At 48.0% G+C, this 24,078-nt stretch overlaps 2 protein-coding genes and 1 long non-coding RNA gene across 8 annotated transcripts in view; 2 read left to right on the forward strand and 1 right to left on the reverse strand.

Moving 5' to 3' along the window:
- Positions 1 to 374: 374 nt before the first annotated feature.
- Positions 375 to 10,772, forward strand: ptn (pleiotrophin). Of its 2 annotated transcripts, none has more exons than XM_049760834.1 (5): positions 375 to 540; positions 5,367 to 5,464; positions 5,545 to 5,718; positions 6,714 to 6,875; positions 10,378 to 10,772. In XM_049760834.1, the coding sequence occupies exons 2-5, from the start codon at positions 5,368 to 5,370 to the stop codon at positions 10,431 to 10,433; spliced, it is 489 nt and encodes a 162-aa protein (XP_049616791.1). In that variant the 5' UTR covers positions 375 to 540; position 5,367; the 3' UTR covers positions 10,434 to 10,772. The 2 variants fall into 2 exon arrangements, with proteins under 2 accessions (XP_049616791.1, XP_049616790.1); XM_049760833.1 differs by having other exon boundaries at positions 5,367 to 5,463; positions 5,541 to 5,718.
- Positions 10,770 to 24,078, reverse strand: part of chrm2a (cholinergic receptor, muscarinic 2a) — a 31,034-nt gene continuing 17,725 nt past the window's right edge. For 4 of the 5 annotated variants that reach the window (XM_049760804.2, XM_049760803.2, XM_049760801.2 and 1 more), the window contains one exon: positions 10,770 to 15,565. In XM_049760804.2, the coding sequence (XP_049616761.1) occupies positions 14,026 to 15,522 (1,497 nt within the window). In that variant the 5' untranslated portion in view covers positions 15,523 to 15,565 and the 3' untranslated portion in view covers positions 10,770 to 14,025. Of the gene's footprint in view, positions 15,566 to 16,276; positions 17,386 to 24,078 lie in introns of those variants that run through there. The other variant, XM_049760805.2, reaches the window with a different exon arrangement.
- Positions 11,341 to 24,078, forward strand: part of LOC125992169 (uncharacterized) — a 35,826-nt gene continuing 23,088 nt past the window's right edge. The window contains exons 1-2 of the long non-coding RNA XR_007489547.2: positions 11,341 to 11,991; positions 12,106 to 12,188. This is a non-coding gene — a long non-coding RNA (uncharacterized lncRNA). The remainder of the gene's footprint in view (positions 11,992 to 12,105; positions 12,189 to 24,078) is intronic.

Below are 24,078 nucleotides of genomic sequence, written 5' to 3' on the forward strand. Positions count from 1 at the left end.
ATATCGGCTAGCACGATTACGTCAATGGGAGTGCACCACGGCGCGATCTCGAGCCCAGTCAATTTTGCATCGATTGTCATGTTCCCGTTCACTTTTCCGCCGATCGATGCCATATTTTATTTATGTAACTTCCTGTTTTGCTTCTGGCAAACTTGTGCTTCTTCCTCTTGCTGCGCTTTCCGTCCTTTCGGCTTTCCCGGTCCAACCCCTCCCAAGACACGCCGGGGTCTCGCCCTCTATCTCCCGTCTTCTTCCAGGCGCCCCGGGCGTCCCTGGAGTGACCTTGGGGGTAATGAGTTCCTGAATACCAGTCAGTAAACCTCGCCCCCCCCCCCCCCTTCCAACCATCACTGACCCACCCCTAACATACACACACACACACACACACACACGCTACGCTCAACCCACAAAGAGAAGGAAGGCGTAGTGGCAAAGCAGGCAGGGCAAAGCAGGACAGTGGATTCCGATGAAAAGAGCTTAGAGGACCAAACACTTTTCTCCTGACCGTGCCGATACACAACAAGCAGACCTCGGGTTCAAGTAAGTGCGTCGTCGTTTCGGAAAGGCGGGATGCCAAGTCAGGGCCGATTGTTGAAGTTTGAGAGGAAAAGTTTTTGATGAAGCGTGTCCCGGCAAAACTTTTTGGGGAGGGGGGGGCAAATATTAGTGGTCTGAAGATGACCTGGTGTCTTCAAAGATAGCGTTGAGGCAGGATAGTGGAAAAGCAGAAAAGTTCTGGCTCAAGACGGATTTTTTGTCATTGTTTTGCGTGAAAGCCACCAGAAATGTTTTGGTGTGCTAACTCAAGCTAATTTGCGAATCTGCAAATGTTTTCAAAGTGCGGCTTTATTTTGTGATACGCATCATTGCGTGCGTGTGCGTTGTTTGACGCGGCCCACTTTTTTCCCAGGATGCCACCATTTGGGTCAGGCCTGAGCGGAATGACAAACCCTTAGCGGGTGTATTGTATTGCCGCCGTCCAGCTGCCGTTGCCATGGCGTTCCTCGCCAAACACTTATATGCATTCCTGCTACAGACAAAAGCCCCCCCCCTCCCCTTCTCCACCCCTCCCCTTTCCACCCCCTTCAAAATGAGGTGTCAACACTCGGATGTGGTCGGAATGAAAAAGGGGGATGAGCCGGAGAAGTTTTGCGAGGAAGTTCCAAACAATGCGCAACGGAAGGGGGGAAGGGGGACAAACAAGTCTCGGACCTTTAAGGAGACCTTTGGGAATGACCACGTGACTCCGCCTATAGAACACAAAGGGGCTTGGTCTTCTTCTTCTTGAGGAGCGCTTCTCCACCGAGGAGCCGCTCCGGGGGTGTCCGTGTGAAGGCGGGGGTGATGTGAAAGGGTCTCTTAAGCGTGGGGAGCAGGAGGGGGGGGGGGGGGGTCATGAGGATGCTCACAGTGAGTGGTGCATTCACTGACCCCCTCCACCTTCACCACCATTCACATGAGCAGAATGAACCTCCATGGGGAGCAGGGGCCCTCTGAGGAAGAGCGCCCAATTGAAAGCAGGGGAATGAGATGGGAGGAGGGGGGGGGGGGGGGGGGCAAGATTCCAATTCCACCATGGTGAAGAAGATGCCAGTAGCAATGACGTCCACTTATCACTTTATTCCGAGCATACAAGTTGGCCAGACTGACCAGGCAGTGGCTGTTGAAATATGAGATGTTGTGAATATGTCTGCGGCCTTTACAAATTCTGAAAGAAGTGGACGGACGGGAACATTGGTCCCGAGCATTAGTATTCCGGCCGCTGCGCTTGCTGCGAGCCGGCTGCTCTTTGCAAATAAACAACCAAGTTAGCTTTTCTCTTCGAGGTTTTTGCACTTGTGATCCTTCCTTAAGTGGCTTTTGTAGTCTCATTGGACATCTGTCTCTTCTATAAAGTACTGGAACAAAATGTGACTTTGGTGGTGGTGATGGTGGTGTCTGCTTTGCCGTTTTCGCACTCTATTTCCTTGTTTGAAATGTCAAAGCGCTCACAGTTGAAGGATGTGCTTTTTGCTCTGGCGCGCCATCCTTGACGGATCAGGGATGTCCGCCCCCCGCCCCACTCCCCGCCCCGCCCGCTCATTCCAAGTAAATAACCGCCGCCGGTGTCGGGAAATAAGACTGTCACGCCGTTCGTTCCCAGAGCGGAGTGGATTGACTCTGTTGCGCGTCTGCGAGCAGGCTTTGATACATGGAAGGTCGCGTTGCTGACACCGGCCGGCCGGCGGGCCGGGATTTTCCTCCGAGCGTGTTGTTCTTCGTCACATTTTTGTCGGGTATTAAAGCGGACGTGTAATTATGTGCTCATACGCAGAAAGAACAACACGGGCAAAGCTCCAAGAGAGCCTCTTGCATCTCAATTGAGGAAAGTCGAGGGACAAAAGATTTATATCGGCGGTCATTTTGATTTGAATCAGTTGAACCTGTTGACACGCAATTGGGCGGATGTGTCGATTTTAACAGGAAAAAGTCACATGTGCGGAAGTTGGACATTTCGATTTGAGCGACGTCAAAGTTTGAGGATCATTCCGTGGATTGGCCGTGAACTCCTTTGCGTCCAGCAACTCGGGCAATAACTCTCTCCAGCCACCGGAGGCCGGTGTGGCGATGATAAGGTCATCTTCGCAATATGTGACGGCTGAGACGGAAAAAAAAGAAAAATCCATTTGTGAGCGCGGGGGTCAGCGAGGGGGCGCGTACATCACTCGCTCGGCTCCAAAAGAGAATAAGTGCGGCTGAATCAATGGGCGGCCAACAAAAAAAAAAGAGCCGCGCACACACGCACAGCGAGTGTGTCCGTGTGGCCCCTGGCAGGTAAATGGCGAGGCCATCAGCTGCTTTTGTTTGAGACCAAAAGAAGGAGAAAAAAAAAAAGAGGCGCTCAATAGTGGTATGAAAGGCCAACGCCATTACGATGGATCATGAGGGTCCTCCGCTGACAGCGACACCACCGGGGGGGCCAGCAAAACAAAACAACACTAAAAAAAGGCACAAAAATCCTCACTAGGGTACCATCAACACTATTAACAGTCATAGTTTTTATTATTTGACAATAGTGAGTTATTTGTACTCAATTTCATCAATTGAATTCAATTATTTAAAGTACTCATTTATTTCTTTTTAATTATTTATTATTAATTAATGACATGATTAAAGCTACTACTTATTTATTTCTACATGTTATGTTGTAAGAATGATTTAATCATTTATAATGAATGAATAAAATAATTAAAAGTACTACTCCCTCCTCCATTACAGTCGTACAGCGAGGGCTCGATCTGTGGCGAGCCGCCTGCCTCCTCTTGCCGTTATTTACATTCCAATTGACCTTGACGAGTGCTCTGAAGCGGTGAGAAACGTCCTGGAAACGACGTTTGCAAGCCTTTGGTGTTTTCAAATTAATGAGCGCCAATTGAGTGGCGTGCCGCATCCACTACCGGCGCTGCTGCTGCCGCCGCCGCATTTATTTTTGTCATCTTTTGTATGACGCGCGAGACGGTGGCGTGGGTTGCGCATTCAGCCTGTCAGGTTTGGCGTCCACGGGGGGAATATTGTCGGCGTGGGCGTGCGGCTGTAGTCGTCCTCTGAGGCACGCCAGTAAAATACAGACAAGGCAGCGTGCTCATCACCTTGGAAAGTGGAAAGAATTCAATCTAATGAAGCCAAAGTGATGTTTGACTGCGGGGCCTCAGTCAGAGGCATGATTTGTTTTTCTGTTCTTTCCGGAATGCCACAAGATGGCGCCACATCACAGCCATGTCGTAATTGGTATCATGGAAGGATATGTTGAGGTCATGCAAATGGACTTAGAGGCAAGCTTTCTTTTTTTTTCACTCGTTAAAATGATTCAGTCTTTGCAGAGGATGAAGAATACATTCCCGAGTGCAATTTGTATTCTATCGTCGCTGACAGATTCACCTCCCGTTTTATTTCCCTATCAAACCGGAATCTCTGAAGCGACGCCCGCTCACAGATCACAAAAGAATGTAAAATAAAAAAAGGCTTCCAAATAAGTCCTGTGCAATATGCAATGGGATGAGATGTTCTCTCTCGGTTTGAGCGACTTTGTCCAAGGACGCCAGCCACTTTATTGCCCGGGATCAAACGCGGAGACGGGCGGGAGTCGCTTTGCATTCCGCTGTGCTCCTCCGCCGTTGGGGGTTTATCTGGGATACATGATGGGTTTGGATTAGGACCAAGTAGAAACAAGCCAAACAAGTGGAGGACCTGTAACACTGAATGATGCCGTTTTATTTCAAATAAACACAGAGGAAAAAAAAACGACTCCCCCCCCCCATCAATCCGGCCCCCATTGTGTGGGAAAGCCCGGATCAATAAGGCAAATGGGCGGATTGATAGCTGCGAGTCTCAGCGGACCCACTGATCCACCGCGCGTCTCCCAAGAGTGGACTCGATGCCATCGATCGCACGTCCACTAAAGTTGGCTGACGACGCGCTCTGATTGGTTAATTGGCGAGGACCACAAAGAGACCGCAAACTATTTCATATGTCTCTGTCACAATCAATATGGTTCAATACAAAAGTTTTTGTGGAGCCTCCCAACCCAGCACAGCTTTTCCCGCAGATATTCAATCGTCAAAAGAATTTAATTTCGAAGATAGTCCGCACAGCGACAATGGTCCTCCAAAGTTCCGACTCCTCGGCTAAAGTTATTCGTCGGCGCGTTTAAATTACATGAAATCTCGTCAATAGTTCTTTTGGTCCAAACACTCAATGCCCCCCCCAAAAAGTCCTGCGAGTTGCCAGAGGACAAAGGCACGACAAACCCTTAATGGAAGTCATCCCAGTCCCGCCATCTAAAGCCCCAGACGCCGTCTTATCTTCAATACCCTAAAAATCTCTTTTTAGTGGCAAGATGAGGATTTTTTTTTTGTGGATCCTTTTATTGCTTTGCCCTGATTCAAAGTCATGGCAGCCACTGGGATGAGTTTCATGTGTTTTGCAACCAGCGTCAAATCAATGGCCCGCCTGCTCAATGACAGCAATTTCACATTCAAAGTCCGTTAAAAGTTAAATGCAAGTTCAGCGCCATTTGTTGTTCTCCCCGCCGAGGAAATCAGATTTTTCTTTTCACGGTGCGGAAATTGGTTCCAACGAAAACGCCCGCCGTCTAGACACCTTTGTATTATAAAAATATGAATTTTCTTTCCATTGTTGCTCTCTAAATGTAATTCTTGCCCCTCCATCGTGGACTTGACAAGTAATTTATCGCTCATGTCAGGTTTGGCTGACACAAGCCCACGTAAGCATTGGATTGCAGCGCCGCTCTCCAACGTTGACCCCGAAGTGGCACGTCGCCCCTGGCGAGCACTCTGTAACATTTTTTTTTTATGTGACATTGGCAGGATGCACGGGCAGAAGCAGTGGAGCGTGCGAGCCGCCGTCATGGCCCTGCTGGTGCTCACCGCCGTGGCGGCCGAAGGAGGCAAATCCGATAAACAAGGTGCCAAAATACCTCACCATCTAATACGCTTTGACCAAGCGGTGTTTGAAGGTGTTTTTGGCGCCCCCTCGCCGCCGCAGGCAAGAAGGAGCGCAAGTCGGACTGCGGCGAGTGGCAGTGGAGCGTCTGCGTGGCCAACGAGGGCGACTGCGGCCTGGGCACCCGCGAGGGGACGCGCACCGGTACCGACTGCAAGCAGACCATTAAGACACAGCGCTGCAAGATCCCCTGCAATTGGAAGAAGAAGTTCGGAGGTCAGCTCAAGTGTCCATAAATTCTCTCAAATCACCAAGAAAAAAAAACATCTTGTTCAGTTTTCCGTCCCACCGCTGCCGCTGTCAAGGGCCGGTCTACTCGGGCCGACGTTTGCAGTCTGAGGCGCTCCCGTTTGAAAAGGCTTGTTCTCAGAAGTCTCAGAAGCCAATGTATGTCTCTTCTGTCCCCCGAGCAATTTGGAAGTCTCTCTTGGTCCCGAAGCACCTGACAGGACACTTTTTGGGACGAGACGTGTGTGCTAACGATACGATATCACACCTGACTTTCCCTCCGATTCCGATTCCCGCCGATGCAATTCGAGCGATCCGATGATGATGCAATCCAATTCCCGCCACTTCAAGTTCACTTCGACGCCAATGTTTTGTTTTTTCTCCCTCCCATCCGTGATTGGGAAAAGGTGTCAGCGTGGTGCCGTTTTCTTTTCATTGTAGTTAATCTTGCGTCCGTCCGGCCAGCCAGGGGCTTCCTGCCAGATTCCCAGGATGCTGTTTCAAGTGGCCAGGACGTCCCCATGGGCTCCTTACAACAAAGCCGCCTCCCCCCTTGATGAGCACCCTGGGAATTCGCCAGCACTGACAAGAGGGTCTTTCATGAAGTGCGGCCCCTTCCTTCCTCCTCCTCCCTCCGGTTTACAAAATCCCGACTGGAGAGATATGAGCACGTGCAAAATAGGATGCACGGCAGCCGTTTCAAATTGAATCGAAGGCGTCTTCTATCACCGCCGAGCACATATGCGCGAGTTATTTAAGCGGAGAAGATTGTTTCTGGACGTTATTTCCGGGACCTGACAGCAGCCGGGACGCTTCTGATTGGGCTCATCTGTTAGCGGGTGGCGTCACGTACGTCCGTCTGTCCGTCTGTCGCCATCTGTTCCAGTTAGCTGACGACTATAAGCTACGAGCGTGAAGAAAAGCGGCATCTGGCGAGCACAATGAGCGATTGAGATATTGATTTTTGTTTTTTTTTATGGCAGGGGAGTGCAAGTACGACTTCCAGGCGTGGGGGGAGTGCGACCTGAGCACGGGCAAGAAGAACAGGACGGGCGTGCTGAAGAGGGCGCTGATGGACGCCACCTGCGCCCCCACCGTCACGGCCACCAAGCCCTGCGGGAAAGTTCCCAAGGCCAAGTTGCAAGGTGAGCAAAAGTTCCTATTCCCTCGGGTGCGGCGGAAAAAGTCACGCAAGGTGCAGGTTTGTTTGCAGCGTGCAAAAGTCAACTTTGGATATTCACGACTCGCCCTTCCCCACACCTGTGCTCGTTTCAAGCACGACACTTGCACAATGTTCCGCACCATGACAGTGTTCCTCCAGTGTTTTGGGAGTGTGCTGACAAGCCCCCCCCCCTTCCCCGACTCCCTCGCCGTCTCCCCTTCTCGCCGTTTCACTTTCTGCTCATGAGATTCGGCAGTCGGCGAGTCTCTCGGTGTGCCGTTGTTATTACGGCAATTAGGTTGTTTTTCAAATAGACTCCCTAAGACTGTACTCTTAAATAAATAAAGGTGTCAGTGTTGGTCTCAGTGAAGTGAGGGGGGGTTGGTGAAGGAGGGGAGAGCCGAGCGGGTGGTTTTCTCCTACGTAAGCCCCGCTTGGAAGTCGGCGTATGAATTATGGATGGACACGTCCGCGCCTCACATCCACACAGTAAGGCTGTCTCTGGCGCTGTCTGCTAAAAGAAGCCAAGCTCACCAACGCCAGCCAAACACTCGCCCCGCGTCCTGCATGCTGATGAGACGGCATCAACTACGATTGACTCGGATTGCGATACGATCCACTTTCATTGTAAACTCCATTTGTGCCCTCATTACGATTCTGAAGAATACCATTTGTCGATACTGTACGATTGGCTCATTACGACTCGATTCCAATTGGCTATACTTGCAATGCGATTCACTCGATTATTCATGTGACACAATTCAATTTGATTACAATACTCCAGCCTGATATGATATAATACATTTCACTTTGTCTGAAATCTATTTGAGTCCAATTACGATTCTCAATACGATTTTTTTCCCGATTCTGATCTAATCTGATCCACAATGCCATGTCAAGTTACAGACGTATACGACGCTTCCCTATGATTACTACACAATACGATTCACTCAAGTTGTGTTCCAGTACAAAAGGATTCCCTCCGTTCATGACAGCAAGCACAATAGCAATCACTCCAGAAGCATTGCAGGACTTTTCTTCTTCTGCTGATCAGATTTTTCTCCCCGGCCCGGCTCCAATAAATGCTCTTTAATTGCGTGTTATCTTCCAAGATGAGAACTCGTGATTGCGCCTTCATCCCCCGCCACCATTAACGACGTGGGCCCGCCTCGTTCGAGCCTCCTACTTAGCGTCAGCGCCGTCTGAGGCGAGGCGAGGTGAGGAGGTTAACTCGCTATTCAAACGTAATCACACGCTGCTAGCTTCTAACTCCCACCTCCCGCCCAACGGAAGAATGTCAAACAACGCGCGGAATATTTGACAAGCCGGCCAGGAGTGAGTCAACGGCCTTTTGTTAGTTCTGCAAACCGGGACGCGATTGACCCGCAAACGCGGCGCGGCGACCGCTGCCAAAACGCCGCCGGGCGCCTTATCGCGCTCCACAGATGCACGGCGGGTTTGCGTAACCTCGACGTCGGGCCGGGCGGTCGCTCGCATTAGCATGGCGGGCAGGTGCGGGGACATCCGAGGTCGGAAGGTGTTGTCCCCGAGGTGGAGGGGGAAGCTCTCTGCACTCTCACAATGCGAAATAATCCTCGTAGCCGCTTCATTCCGCTCGCTTAATTAGGATTTGATATTTCCATTTGTGACTCAATTGAATCGGTAAATCCTTCCATGTTTATTTCAGACAAGGAATTAAAAATACCTTCCTCCAGTTTGCGGTCATTAACTTTATTGTCATGTCGATTTGGTGAATTAAAGGCACCGGCGTGCTCTTGTCGCAGTGCATATCGTTTGCCGTAACAGCAGCAGCAGGCGGCGGCGGCCTCGCGCGGCAGCGGCACAGCTCCCGCATCCAATTCAATTCCCTTTAATGACCGCTCAGCTAAGCCGGAGGAATTCGATTAGCTCAAATGTGATTGGGGCAACATAACAAGCTGCAAGGACACAGAAACACACTTGAGGCACACAAGTATTCTTTCAGACACTTGGATTCACTCGTTATGTTTGTGCGAGAATTTTCATGCACGCAGAGATACGAGTTGCTTGTTATGGGGCAAAGTACAGAGGCGTCGCGTCGCGTCGCAACGCAAATGCTCTGTTTGCTATTTCACTTTTTTGCGTGCCAAACAACATTGGCCGTAATGGCCGTCCATCCATCTCCCGGCTCGGCTTATTACAAACACTGAAAGCGTTGTTTATTAGAGCCCGGCTCTTTTTTTTTTTTTTTTGTTATTCCACAGGCGTACCTTTCAATCTGCATTTTCCCCCGCACTCGGAGGAAGCAAATTCCCGAGGGGACCAAAGTGCCTGAGCCATTTTTTTCCCCCGCTGCCTGTTGGAGGATCCAAAACATTGCGTTCGTTTACTCAGATTTGCATATTTGCTTTTTTTAGCGACACCAAAAATTGGAAAATGGCCGACTTCCGCCATCTTTATACACGTGGCTTCTTGAGACTTTTCATGGGTCAAACCTGTCCCCCAAGATGCAATTTGTGAGCTAAAATTGGCTGTGGGGGGGCTGAATGTTCAAATCCAAGATGCAAGGGTCCATGGAAATGACCCTCAAAATGGCCGCCGGGCAAACAAACAGGGTCGCTGCTGAGCTTTGCGCCTGAATTGTCGGTATCTACTGAAATTGAGTTTGATCTGCAATCTGGCGATGCTTCGGGTGTCTCAGGTAATCCTATGCAGAGTCCCTTCCTTGCGCCTCTCCTGGAATTGCAAACACAGCATCCCGCTGGAGGTTAAACATTTCTGTTTTTGTTTGTCCCCCCCCCCCTCCTCACCGCCTAAGCCCACTGATCCGTCTGCCGGGGGCCAACTGTATCTCATCCATCCCTTTCGCACCCCAACTCATCCCCATCCCGTCTCCTGTGGTAACCCCTCTGCTCCTCGAGGGAGGGGGCGAGCGGGGGGGGCTTATCTCCCGACCGGCAGACACGGAAAATCACATCTCAGCCTGAGATTGCTGCGCTTGCCGCACTCCTGCTGCCTTGTGTGCTCATGTGTGTGTGTGTGTGTGTGTGTGTGTGTGTGTGTGTGTGACAGCCAATTTCTGCCCGCCTTCATTAGAAATGACGCACATGTAGCTGTCACTCAAACAAGCCTTTGAATGTTTGGAGTCCCGCTTTGAAGCAGATATTTTCGAAAAATGAACTGAGATGTTCTCTGATTGCCGCTAAATTGGAAGCACGTGTACAAGACAGATGAGTGACGCGACACGGCGAGAGATTTCAGGATCCGTCATGGCGTGCGAGCGGTGCGGAGCGTGGCGTGGCGCGGCGTGGCGGCAAACTTTGATGACTTGCTATGAAAACAGAAAACTCTCAGGTTAAAATTGATGTCAAAGTTTGGAAAAAGCCCAAAATTGCGTTCGCCGCTTAAGCCTGAAACTCGGCCTATTATGAATAGACGCACCAAAAAAAGTGACAGTCAGCCATTTTGGTCTCAAAGTTCTTGTTTTCCTTCTCTCGGTCCTCCAGATGCCAAGAAGCAGAAGAAAGAAGGCAAGAAGCGAGAGCGCGGCCAAATGGACTGAGGAAGATGAGGAAGACGCAGTGGCTGAAGATGAAGATGAGGGCGATGATGTCGACGACGTCCCGTAGCGGGAGAACGCCCGTGAAAACAAGACCCGTAGTGTTTATAATTAGTGTTATCTAGAAACAAAGACTAGCAGAATTTAATCACCTAATCAGCACCGATCCACTGGAATATTTTATCCTTCTTTTTGCTGCTTTTTATTTGTCGATACCTCAATTTACCCGACCCCCCCCCCCCCATTTAATCCTGTTAATCCTCATTTGTGTTAACATCCTTCCCAGCCCAAACCCCGCTTCCTTCGTTTTCCCAGAATGCAAAATAAAGGAATAAAAGATGACTTTTTTTATTGTTTTTATTTTCATCCTGAAAGAATATGGCACAATTTTTAACCACTAAGATGCATGAAAAATCATCAATATCATTGTTCCTGTACAGGAGAGAGAGAGAGGGGGGGGGGGGGTTAATAGACGAGGCATTCGGGAAGCTATGAAACACACGTATGTACATTTCCAATTCTTACATATATATGTCATATATATTTATATATATATTTGTATTTACATCAACTATTTTTCCCACAAGTAATACACACAAAAACATCTACAAACCAAAAAATGCAGCTGGCAGTGGGGCCAAATGTTTTTCTTTTTTGTGTCCACTTTTGGCATTCTCCTGCACAACATTGCAAATCATGCCCACAGAAATGCACATTATTATTATATTACTAGAAATAATAATAATTTGAACGCACAAAGTTTCTGTACAGTTTGCAACGGCACGTTTTGTAAACTGAATGTGTGTGAAATGTTGCGTGTACGCAGGGGTCTTTGGAAGCCTATTTGGAATCTAGATCACGCACGCACACACACATTGCAAATATGGACACAAATGTGGCAGCTGTTAAATGAAAGTAGCTGTAGCTCAGAGCCAACACACTCGTTCGTATTCAAGCACACAAAGAGCAATTTGATCATTCCCTCTAAGGCACTTTGAAATTGCTCCGTACAATCTGACGATATTTTCCATTTTCTGTCCAGTCTGTAAAATGTCTTTGCGTCATCCCGACTTTTCTTCCCACATGGGAATATTCTAGCCCTTTGACGAAAGCCGTGTGAAGAGGAGCCCGATTAGCTCTGACGGCACGACGGTATCGATGTGGTGATGTGAATTAAAATTCTGCAATTTCCAATGGCACACTTGGATGTACACATTGGAACAATGGCAAAGCAAACATGGTCGACGTTCCTTCAGCCTATGTCAAATAACCCAATTCATGTTTTTATATTATTATTTTTATTATTTTTTAATTGATCTAAAACCAAATCATTTATTCCTCGATTTCATCGTCAATACGTATAGATATTTTTTCATTTTTATTTGATTTATGGCTGTTCAGTTAATTGACTTTCAAAGGAGGTCTTCCACGCCACTAGAGAGCAGCACACAACCGGAAACGTACTTTCCAATTTCCATCCACATCGAGGGACGATGAACATGGCGGCAAAACCGTACTTGGTTTGTACACCAAAGGAAAAAAAGACGACATTTCTGTCCTGGTAAGTATGTTAATGTTACTTTTGTCACTACGTTTGTGTAATTTACCACGTTCCCGAAAATAAACAGAAAATACATGTTAGCTTAGCCACGTTTTCTGTTCGTTATGTTCACAGAGGAACGCCAAATTGTCGTGGCGTCGCCAACAGACATTTCGGTGGATGAAACGGCAGTGTGCAAGCCAACCACAGGAATAAAGGTAAGGAATTGTTTTCTCTTTTTGATTGCTGTACCACAACCACAAGAATAAAGGTAAGGAATTGTTTTATCTTTTATTATTACTGTACTGTTTCATCTTATGACTGTTTCGACCTACACTTACACCGAAATTCGGTTTACGTCGCCGCGCGTATGAACGGATCAACGTCGTAAACCGAGGACCCCCTGTACTGTATTACTGTATTTTTCATGTATGTCCAAGAAAGCATTGAAGCAGATAAATAGACAAAATGCTGCCCTTCCTTCCGCGAGCGAGCATGCACACGCTCTAGCTGAGCGTGTAATGGGCCCATTTTGAACAGTAAATTGCTAATGTGTCTGCTAATGTGCTAATTTCTTACCTGTGGCCGCACTCTTGATCAGTGTTTTTTTGTGAAGGTATGTACACAAAATGCTAACATGATGCTCATGTGAATGATGACATGAAAGACGCAAAAGTAGCCCTTTTAAAATCACAAGCCGTTGAAGGTGTGATCCAAAGTTAACTCCACACTTGGAGCCCACAACCACACATCAGCATACATACACACACACACACACACGTGCACACGCACACTCACAAACTTGCAATAGTCTCACATACACGTACATTGATCCTCACACTAATATGCTCTGAGCTTTAGCTACCTGTTACACGCTGCTAAGATTCCTAATGTGACAGCACGAATAAATATGTTATTAGTTGGCGTCAGCAAAAATGATTCTGTTCAAAACAGCTTAAATTGATCTGTTGTTGTTTTTGAAGGACTGTAAAGAAAAAAATTCAAGCGATGCGCAGCAAATCATTACGAGTAGAATTTAGCAGGATTCTGGTTTTATGGCTCCAGAATGCTAACTAAACAAGCCCAAAAAAGTCCAGTTTTTGGTTTTGATGAAGAGATCTTTGTACAGTTATCTACAAGTGTTGTCGCTGAACCTAAAACGCGTGAGGTTTGTAAATTCAGGCAGCCCTGTTGTCCCGTTGTGGAGCATTAAAATGTAGCCTGTTTCCTAGCGATGCTACGATTGCTTGTAGGACATTTCAGAATGTTTGTAAACAATAGGCGCTGGAGTGCTTTCGGATGGCAGAACGCAAGTGACGAGCACTAACCTAAATTTGAAATGATGACAAACATTTGTGTGTGGCCTTGCACTGTCAGTTAGACCCCAAGAGCATTCTTTAAATTTCTTTGCAAATAAACTAACTTTTGTACGAGAAGGTTGAAGTAAGCGGGTTTGAAACAATTTCTCATAAAATGTTTTGTTGCGTCGTCTTTGAGTAATTTAACAAAAGTCAATGTTGTCCAGCTTGCTGTCCACTTCGCTCCTGATAAACAATTTGTGTCCTATTTATGTGAAAGTCAGAAACCTCAAATTCAAGAGCTTGAAACCTTCTTAGTTCAATAATGTCATAAGAATGTGTCCACCAACCATAGCCTAAAAATCCAAACTCAAATATTAGTCACCACTCAATGCTCATTTACAGCTGATTGTGGTCTGCCAGCCTTTACCCTGCATCTACCCTGACCAATGTTTTGAAATTTATTGTGATTTCCTGAATGAGTCAGCCATTTCCTCAGTCATCATGTTAAGTGTCTGTATTTTTATTAAATCTATTTTGAATGACATTTGAGCTATGTTTTTTTTTTTTCTGAACTGCTCTGCCTCGGTCAAATGATGTAGAAGGTTTTGTGAAATACTGGTGACATCCGAGTTCACGTGGGCTTTTGCCATCTGTAAGTACTTGTGACGTCGTGGAGAAATATCCTTTTGAGGGAAATGGTAGAATGGCCGGTCATTCACACAAAATATCTGCACTACGCAACTCTCTGAAATGTCTACCTAGCAGAACGAATGTTCTTGTACTGACAGAGCAGCAGGTGCTTGAATGTCTTTTTGAAGGTGGCGTTGCACAGGGCGTAACAGGCTGGGTTGATGGTGCTGTTGATGTAGCACAGCCAGTAGCCTAGCGTCCACACCGTGTTGGGGATGCAACTGGAGCAAAAAGTGTTGATCAGCACCATCACGTTGTAAGGTGTCCACGTGGCCACAAAGGCTACTAGGATGGCCATGATGGTGCGCGTCACCTTCTTTTCCCGCGACGGGGCCGCCTTCTTCTTTTTGGCCGGCGGCTGCTTGGTCATCTTCACAATCTTGCGGGCCACGTGGTTCTGCCGCTCCGAGGCCGGCACAATCTCCACCGTGGCATTGGATGGCGTGTAGCAGTCGCCCTTTGGGGATTTGGCCTTGATCTTGATGCAGGTCAACTTGGAGACACCCGCCTTGGCACGCTGGCGGGGTAGCGGACGGCCGGGGTCAGGGGCAGAATTGGCGGCCGAAGGCGGCGCATCGTCATCCTTCACATTGGATGCGACCGCGCTGCCCGAAGTGGAGTCATTGGAGCTCTCCTTTTCCTCGCCGGCCGCGCAGATCTCCCTTGTGGTGTCGTCACCCTCGGTTTCCGCCTCAGCGGTGGAGGAAGGCGCTTTGCCGTTCTGCATCCTGCCGTCGTGCTGGTTGCCACCATCCTCCGTGTTCTGGCTCTGGGAGGCTGCCGTGTTCTCGGCCGGTATATTGTTGTTGTTGGGTTTGTTCCTGCGCTTGGCGGGCGACAAAGGCTCAGCGGTTCCTCCCGATGGCTTGCGATTATCCTTCTTGACGCGGCTCTTGCTCGCCCTGGAGATCTGCCAGTAGAGCTGAATCATGATGATTACGGGCAAGTAAAAGGCGGCGATGGCGGTGCCAAAAGTGACGGCTGCGTTTGAGAAGAACTGAATGTAGCATTCCTTCTCTGGCACTGTCCGCCCGCCCACGATGAACTGCCAAAAGAGGATAGCTGGCGCCCACAGGATAAAGGACAGGACCCAGGCAGCAGCGATCATCATGCCCGCCATCTTGGTGGTCCTTTTTACAGGGTAGCTGAGTGGCTTAGTGACGCAGAAGTACCTGTCAAAGCTTATGATGAGCAAGTTCATAACGGACGCATTGCTGACCACGTAGTCCAGCGCCAGCCACAAGTCGCAAACCACCGGACCCAGAGGCCAGTACCCGATGACGATGTAGACAGTGTACAAGTTCATGGAGCAGAGTCCAATAATGAGGTCGGCGCACGCCAAGCTGAAGAGGAAGTAGTTGTTGACGGTCTGCAGGTTCCTGTTGACCTTTATGGAGAGCATGACCAGGATGTTGCCAATCACCGTGACCAGGCTGAGGGAACCGGCCACCAGCACAATGAAGACCACCTCCACAGTCTTGTAGGCGCCCTCGCGCTCCTCTGCCGCATCAGTGTCGTTGCCTTCTGAGGCGTTCCAATAGCTGAAATTCAGTGCATCCATGGCATCGGCTCCTGCTCATCGACACCTCCCACTCGCACGGAACCTGCGGAGGAGCACAAAAGAGAATTTGCGATGAAAAAGATCTTTACACCGTTTGAAATGAAAAGTGCTGTCACTTTAGCGCATTAACATTCTACTAAGCTGACACCCTGCCTGAACGTCTGCTTGATAACTTCTGAGGTAACAATTGTCGAGGCAACGCTTTCCATTGTTAGCTTGTGTTTTTAAATTGTGCTGTCAAGGCACCTGCAGATCTCAAGAAAATATGACATTGAAATGGTAGAAAATAAATGGATCATAAAATTGGAACTGATTAAAAAATGATCAAAATGAAATGGTTGTCATGAACCTCAATTAGACTTTTTACCCGAAATGCCAGACCTCCTGTGTCTTTTCAGGTACCACATTTTTTCATGCCATGTGAAACTAGATTCAGCGGCTGAATAAAAGTTTCCAAAAATTCACTGGCCGTAATGACTAAAATGAGTGATGTTTGTGATGCGTTTGTGTTGACAGTTGCGAACATTCACTTATCTGCAGTGCCAGAAATCCCCAGTGGTGGCATTGGGGCATGGAGCTAAGCTGGCCTAATCCCCATAAAATGTTTAACGCCGCTGATTTACGCCGGCTAAGCGCGGCCATACAAACGGGACGCACTTGTTCCTCGCCCAGTGGATTAGAGCGGCAGTGCAGATGGTCGCAACACGGTCCCGACGGGGGTTGCTCTTTGTCCTCCACCTAAGCCCTGACGCACCTGAGAGCTCGGACACTCGCACAGGAGTCCAGACAAATCCATCTGGCGTCGCCGTTGTCACTCCCTCCTCTTTCTTTGACGGGCTGCAACCGCTCTGCATGTCCCCGAGGTGCCCAAATGGAAAGTTTTTTTTTCTTCCTGGCCGTCAACTCCAGCATGCTGAGTGAACGGTCGCCTGGGGAGATCTGCGATGACTTATCTTAGCGTAGCTATCAATCATTCGCCTCCCCTACCGCGCGTTCGGCCCAACCTCATCAGAACGCTGACGCCAATGATCGCACCCTTTGACTGATGAACATAATGCCTGTGCCAGACTCCTTTCAGGCCGACATACCTCACGCGCATGGCTTCTTTTGTCTCAGGTATTAGCCTTCTGGACGCCGCCGTGCGAATAAATGAGCTTTCCGTATTGTTCCCTGTTCTGATTTGCAGTTTGCTCGCTAGAGCCGAAAATTGCTTATGGCCTTTGGGGAGCACAAAAAGGCCAAGCTCGCCCTTTCGCAGCCACCTTTACCCCCTGCCTTCGGTGCTTTACACAGGTGAGCAGAGAGCGAAAGCAGTGAGATGACAACGCCGTCCTTGCCTTTTTAATTTGAAGCCGCGGTAGCGGGCCAGCGCATTTTGCTGGCGACACGCAACAGGTGGCGCCGCGCTTGATGCCTGCGTCAAGCTCGCCGTGCGATTTGTGAGCTCGGCAGCTGTGCATTTAAAACGACCCATACGGATGCTTCTCTCATCCTCTGAGTTCACACTTTACATCTGCGGATCCCAGATAAATCCCCGGGGCACCTGCGCCCCACTCCCCTCATCCCTAGCGTTTGCATTTCCATCATTGGCCGGCGCTCTCCATCAAGGACCAGGCCGGCGTTTATTTGCCATTTGCGGACGTGCATGACTGGAATGCCAAAGCTGTGATTCCAGCTGCACAGCTGGGACATGGAGAGTACGGCATGGGTCTGGGATGCTCTCAAGATTTCTCTTTTTACAAATCAAGAAAGAAGAAACCAGTTAGAACCAATCAACATCGATGGGTCAACGTAGACTTGCAGTCTACAGTCGTACGCAAAGGTTTGGGCACCCCTGATCATTTTCATGATTTTCCGTTATAAATCATTGGTTGTTCAGCAATTTCAGTTAAGTATATCATATAGCAGACAATCACAGTGATATTTGAGAAGTGAAATGTTTATATGATTTACAGAACGTGTGCAATCATTTCCTGGCTGTTATTTCTGCAAAAGGAGGATCGACTAAATATTGATGTCATTTTTCTGTTGGGGTGCCCAAATTTATTCACATGCCTGCTTTTGTTTGCACACTTTCTGCAAATCATATAAACTTCATTTCACTTCTCAAATATCACTGTTTTTGTCTGCTATACGATATATTCAACTGAAATTCCAGAGCCGAAAAGCCAATGATTCATAAAGGAAAATCTTGAAAATGAAACGTAGACTTGCAGCGTATATTTAGAGCCACGTTGAAAATAGGGAAAAGCATTGGCCGGATGACATCCGCGACTTGGGATTGATTTCTCAAGGACCACCGGCAGCCCATGGACTAGACGTCAACGCTGAGCCAATGTATACAACGAAAATCCACACTGATGCTTGAGCGATTGGTCAACCAAACAGCGAATGTTGCTGCAGCTGATTTCTCATTTCCTGTTCCCTGTTTTTGGAACCTAATGCTCCAGCAAATACTTGACACTTGACTTTTGAAGCTTGGGAGAAACCCCGGAAAGAGGACAGACAATACCTCCGAATCTAACTGCAGGATTTGTGCTCTGGTGACAGAAGTACATTCCCGATTTACCCAACATCAAAGCAGCAACATCTCTGAGAATCATAACCTGGGAGTATTACAATCAAGGGTACACAAATGGACCTTTACCCTTTTCAAAACTCGGTTCCAGGAGAAAAGAATGCACCTTTTTGCACCGTACGGTCTCCACTTGTCTGTGGATTAAACCTCTGTGCTAAAAAAATGGACTTCTCCTGTGCAGCTATTTCTATACTGACTGCAGAACAGTATTCAACCCTAGCAAGTGTGATTAATCACGTTTGGCACCAGTAGGCTTGCGTGTGTTTTCTATCGGAGGCAAGGTTCTTTAAGGTCGGCGATTGTTGCATTACAGATCAGCGAATATCTAATTTCAAGAGCCGAAGTTTGCCAAATGGGTTTTTGCCAAAGGTGTCAAACATATCTCCCGGAAGCAGGACTTAAGTGGGGGATCAAATCCTGACAGGTGTAGCATCATCCCTCCGCTAATCTCTCGGCACGGGGATAAATGAGAGGCGGGTTTCGAGAACGTCGCCTAAGTGGGTGCTGTCACGATGCGGCTCGACTTGACGGACCGTCGGTCAAGGATTAACATTCCGTCAGCTTTATTTCCAGCGCCGGTGCGGGGTGCATTGATGCGGACTCTGATGGCCACACGGATCGACGGCGCCACGTCGCACTCACGTCTGACACTTTGTCACCATCTGCTGCCTGTTATGCGATGAAGAAGGTGTGTTTTGCCTCGCTTGTTCCCATCTGTGGGCCCACCGCAGTCAAGACGGAGGACTGTAAATAGCACAAACTGTCCAAGGGCAGCGTTTGCTTTGCTTCTTTATCGCTTTGCTGTGAATCACAAGAGGACGTGTGGGGGATGGCTGGCCAAACGCTGAAACAATGAAGTGGAACAAATCACCCCCCACACCACCACCGCCGCCGCGCCTGCCTTTTCTCTGTCGCTGCTATCGGCCGCTATCTTAATGAGTGCCAGCTTTCCATCGAGGGCGAGTGCGAGTCAGCCAGCCGAAGCAATACATCGCAAGGCGTGGAAGGCACATGCTGCGGGGGAACCAGGCCTTGCCATTAGGAATATTGAAAGTGACACCAGTCGGTCAAGAGGAGACACTTCCAGGGCTTGTTAAACAAACAGTTAAAAGTCAACAAGTGCCTTTTGTGCAGCCACGCCGCTGAAGTATGGACCTTTGCTTTTTTGGTGTGTTTGGTTTTATTTGCTAGTGCCATCAATGCCCCAAATTGGAGTTATAATAACCACACCACAGATGGTGACCTTATTGTTAGTGTGCTGCAGATCAAAAACAAAACAACAATGTAGCAAACACTTGAAAACGGCTTCAGCTGAAACCCCAAAAGCAACACAATAGCGCAGAGCCTCTTCTCGGCCGGCTCTCCACGTAATGAGCCTGCTCATCGGAATGCACGGGAGCCGAAGAAACAGGTGAATCCCAAAGGCGACGTACAATCTAATCTAGCAAGGGCGCGCGCTAACGGCTTTCTTAGGAAATGATTGTAACGGGCAACAAAGATAGGAAGACGCATTATGCGGATGCATTATGACGGCGTTCCCAGCGTAGCGGAGGATCCATTTCCTCTGAGTTCGCTGGAGCGGAAACAAAGGATGCCTGTCAGCAGTCATCGAAGGCATCTTTTGTGGGATTAGGTAGTGACGGTTTAGGAATTCTGCATTTGCACAATAGTAGTAAATGCATCCACAGGATTTTGGCCATTATGTGTTTAACAACACAGCATGTCTAATGATGTCACTGTCGAAGTGGATTACGTTTCATTCCTCATGCTGGCGAATTAAAAAGTATATTTTAGCGCTAGCGCCGTCAAGCCTTTTCTGTTGGTGCGTCCCTCTGGAATGGCCTCACCTTGAATAGACACTAACAAGCTTTGAATCACCTGAAGCCAGTCTGAAACAAAGGGGGTGGACAGAAGAATCTGGAAGACTCTTGTCAACGGCCAATACCCCAGCAGGGGCTCACGGTGGAACAAGAAGTGGCTTGGACCAACAACCGAAAGAGGCGACGTCTCTCGAGCCACGACTTGGAAAAAGTTCATTTGTAGCCAGAGGATTGCTATTAACAGCTGCCGTGTCTCGCTGATATCTGATCAACTTTAATAAGACACTAAAGCTCCCCGCTGATGTGAAGTGGAAGCAAATTGCTGCAGGTGAGGCAACATAAGCCCTAACGCCTCTTCTCTGGAGAAGCTATTATCTTTCGATGTATGGAAATGTGCTAATTAAAGGCAAATCAGCAGAGGATTCCTCAGTAAATTATTACTGCGAGATTACATTTTCAAATTACACATGCAAGATGGCCCTGTCTTCATCATCATCATCATCATCATCAGCAGCAGCAGCAGCTTTTTGTCCCTTTGGTTTCAAACGATTTGATATTTTTCCGGAGGGGTCTTTTTCACAGATGGTGAAAAGCAGCCACAATATCAAAAGCATTGATAGAGGGAACATTTTTTATGACTGTGATTCTTGGAACATTGCAGGATGTTCACTGAATTCCCCAACCAGTTTGCGGTGTGTGCTCTTTTGACACACGGGCCGGGCCCCCCTGCCGATTCCCACGGGAACATCTGAGTCGTTTATTTTGATCGTATGATCACAGCTTGTTTGACCGCGTTAAATGCCATCCTACCGGAATCGGATTTTGATAGTGAATACAACAATTGACACGGACAAACCTTTTGAAGAACAGAATTGGGACTATTGAAGTGGCCTTTTTTGTACATTTTCAAGACTTGGAGCCCCTGTGTAGTCAAGGAGCATCTGACATCTAGGAAGAAGCTTCACGTTACGTATTTTTTCCGCCGACATAAAACCCAGCAATGCAACGACCAGAGTGACCAAATGTGGAGATTTCGGTATGTTGTGCACAAGGAAACTTTATGGTGCATATTTTCAATTTGGAGCCAGCCCACAGGTCAACCACGAAGGGAACAAGCTTCTCCTCGTCTCATATTTTTTCGTTTGGCCATAAAACCCAGGAAGTGAACTACCAGCCTGACCAAATATGGAGAATTCAGTTGGGCCCGGGAACCTTTTGCCAACATTTTTTAGATTTAGAGCCCACCTGTCAGCCAGGAGTGAGCTCCTCTCATTAGGTTTTATTTCCTCGGACCGACTCTCCACAGAAGCACGGCTGAAGACGGAATTCTCTGACCTTGGTGTTGTCTTATAGCTCACTGCACACTCAATGAGACATTATCCAGACAGTGTACCTTTGAGTGGAGAGAAGCCAAAAAAGAAAGAAGAAATAGCCTTGCTCCCCGGGGGTGGCGGCCTCCTCCCCGGCAAATATACGGCCCACCATTCTGAAGGCAATACAAAGCCCTTGGGCATGGACAACAACACACTGGAGGTTGTTGATGGGAAGGCAGGAGTATTCCTAGTGCACTGTCTAAATATTTATGTTGTATCTTGGCAGGCATCTGTTAAAACCCGTCCCCCCTGTGGCCAGGTACCCTTGAGACAAGGATGGAGGGTGGGAGAGGGGGGGTGGGGGCGGGCAGCGCTAGGAAATGAATGCAAATCTGGAATTATATCTCCGCGGCTGAAGATGGCCATCGCTTTCATTTCCTGCCTCATGCTCGTCTCAGTGTGACATCTCGAGGTTGTCTGGCGACCAGTCCTTGCACCCTCGCAGGATGAACCAAACAGCTTGGATGCAAACCGGAGTGGAAGATGACAAAGAAGAAGAAGAAGACAGATGGACGATATGGCGCTACACCAACCAAGGTGGCCCCGACGTGAAACCTTCATCACCACTTTTACCCCGGAGCACCTCTCATCAACATTAGCGACAACATTAGCAGCTAACGGGAGGATACCAGATGTTACTTCACCACTATCTGAACTCTCGACGTGACAGAGCTTCAGGCACCATGTCAATGGATTAGATCTTAATGGACATGTCTTTTGAGGATCTCTCTGGGCAAATTAACTTGCTGCACAGTGGTTGCAAATGACTGGATTCAGGATTGTTTTGCAATTTGTTTGGTGGCCAAATGGAGAAGAGACAATATTACTGGTGTTGGCCCTCCATCCATGGATTGACAATCATTTCTGCTTAATAAAGGCAAATCCTAAAAAAGCAAGCTGCATTCAAACAAAAGCACCTCTTGAATTGTTACTGTGGAAACACGAGGGGAAAAAAACACAGCTGTTTAATAATGACATAGTCAACCATCCTCCCTGTCGCTGTCCCTCACGTTGCTGCTTGACAGCTTTATTCTTTGAGGTGGGAATACTGCCGGACCGCCAATTCTCCTCATTCCAGACTACTAATTAGCGTTTGCCCGAGCAACAGCGGTGCGTTCGTCTTGACGGCGGCGTCAACAAATTGCCTGCGGCCAAGCGCCCCTCAGCCCAGGGAAGCTCGCTGTCATTTTTGATTTTCCTAATTGGCAAATTTTGATGTCATCTGCCCTAAAGGCAAAATCCATGGAAGAGGCCCAGCGTTTGACCCAGTTTATAGCCAAAATCATCTTCTGCGAGTCTTATGTCCTTTACGGAAAACTTGCGCTGGGCTCCATGATACCCCGACCACCACCACATCAAAACAAGCTTGAAGACCTTTTCTTCTGAACGGATGCGTTAACTCGGAGGCCGTTGGTGATGGAACGGAAGCAGCAGTTGTGCATTACAAGGATGTAAATATGGTAGGAGACCTTCCAGGATTGTATACCTTAGAGTTTTATTGTCTATGTACTTGTGCATGTATGAATAAAGTAGACTTTTTTCGACTTGACAAGTAAAAAAAAAAATTGGCCGAATAACGGCTTACATCTGGAAAAACTCTTAAGTCAGTGCACTTGTATCTCAAGGCCTCAAAGCATTGAGTGGTGATCTATTATTCGCAAAGTTTTGCTTTTGGTCCTGTTCCTTAACCCTCTACAAATAGTGTAATCGATTTTTCTATTTTCCCCCTGTCGCTTAATCCCGAAGCAGATATGCAATCACAAGCGGGCTCGATTCAAGTGGCAGCAAAAGCACCGCCAGCCGGCAGCGTCTTATTCCCGCTCGCCACAGGTCAAGTTGTAGCAATGTCAAGCATCAAGCTAAGATGCACTTTGATTGCCCGCTAATCCGCCCGCTACCCGGTCTTGACGTCACGCGCCACAGGCGGCCGCGGGAACACGTTCACAGTTGCCTGGATGGATGGTCCGTGGCCAGACGCAAGGGCTGAAAAGCACCTTGCCTTGTTTTGAATAAAAGAGCACTGTTGTAATTTGACGGGGCGTACGATGGAAGCGATGTCGAGCCACGTGGCGGTGGCGATGAGAGCAGAGCGCGACTGTTTGCAGGGTTCTTATCTTGATTGCAAGTGCGCTCGGTAAACAAGGAAAAAGGGCCGCCAGGATACACCGGGAGAGCTTATTTGACGACGAGTGGAGGCACATAAACGCAACATGAAGTTATACGGGCACAAAGCAAATAGCACACACAGTGAGCGATCATTGTCTTGCTGACGGAAACAACGCACTCCCTCTCATGGCTCATTTAAAAAGGGAGAGTAGAGCAGCCGGCAGTTCTCCATTCCCACAAACTGCCTGGGAAATTAAAAGCGCTGAAAAGCTTTTCTTTTTGGACTCCGATGTTTGGTCGAGTAAATCCGAGCCGTAAAATCCAGACGGCAGCTTCTTACATTATTGAGACCAATGAAAATGACCTCAAAATACTATTTCTTTATTTCCAGTATGTTTCCCTGATATACTTCAAATCGTCGATAGTTGAGGAGTTATGCTCCGGATCAAGATGCTGTCTATTTTTAGAATGTAACCTTCACCATTTCTATGGCGGGTATCTATCCATTCATTTCAAATGTCAGCGCTCCACATTGCAACTGCGTCTCTGAGCCTTTTCGTTTTCTTAAATTCAATTGAGCTAATAGTCAACAATGTGTCGCCAAAAGTGTTTTAATGTCACCTTTGACTTGTGCAAAATGAAAGCGACAAATTGACCGTTTTCTTTTTTTTTTTTTTTT

This window comes from Syngnathus scovelli, chromosome 22 (assembly GCF_024217435.2).
Source record: "Syngnathus scovelli strain Florida chromosome 22, RoL_Ssco_1.2, whole genome shotgun sequence".
NCBI lineage: Eukaryota > Metazoa > Chordata > Actinopteri > Syngnathiformes > Syngnathidae > Syngnathus > Syngnathus scovelli.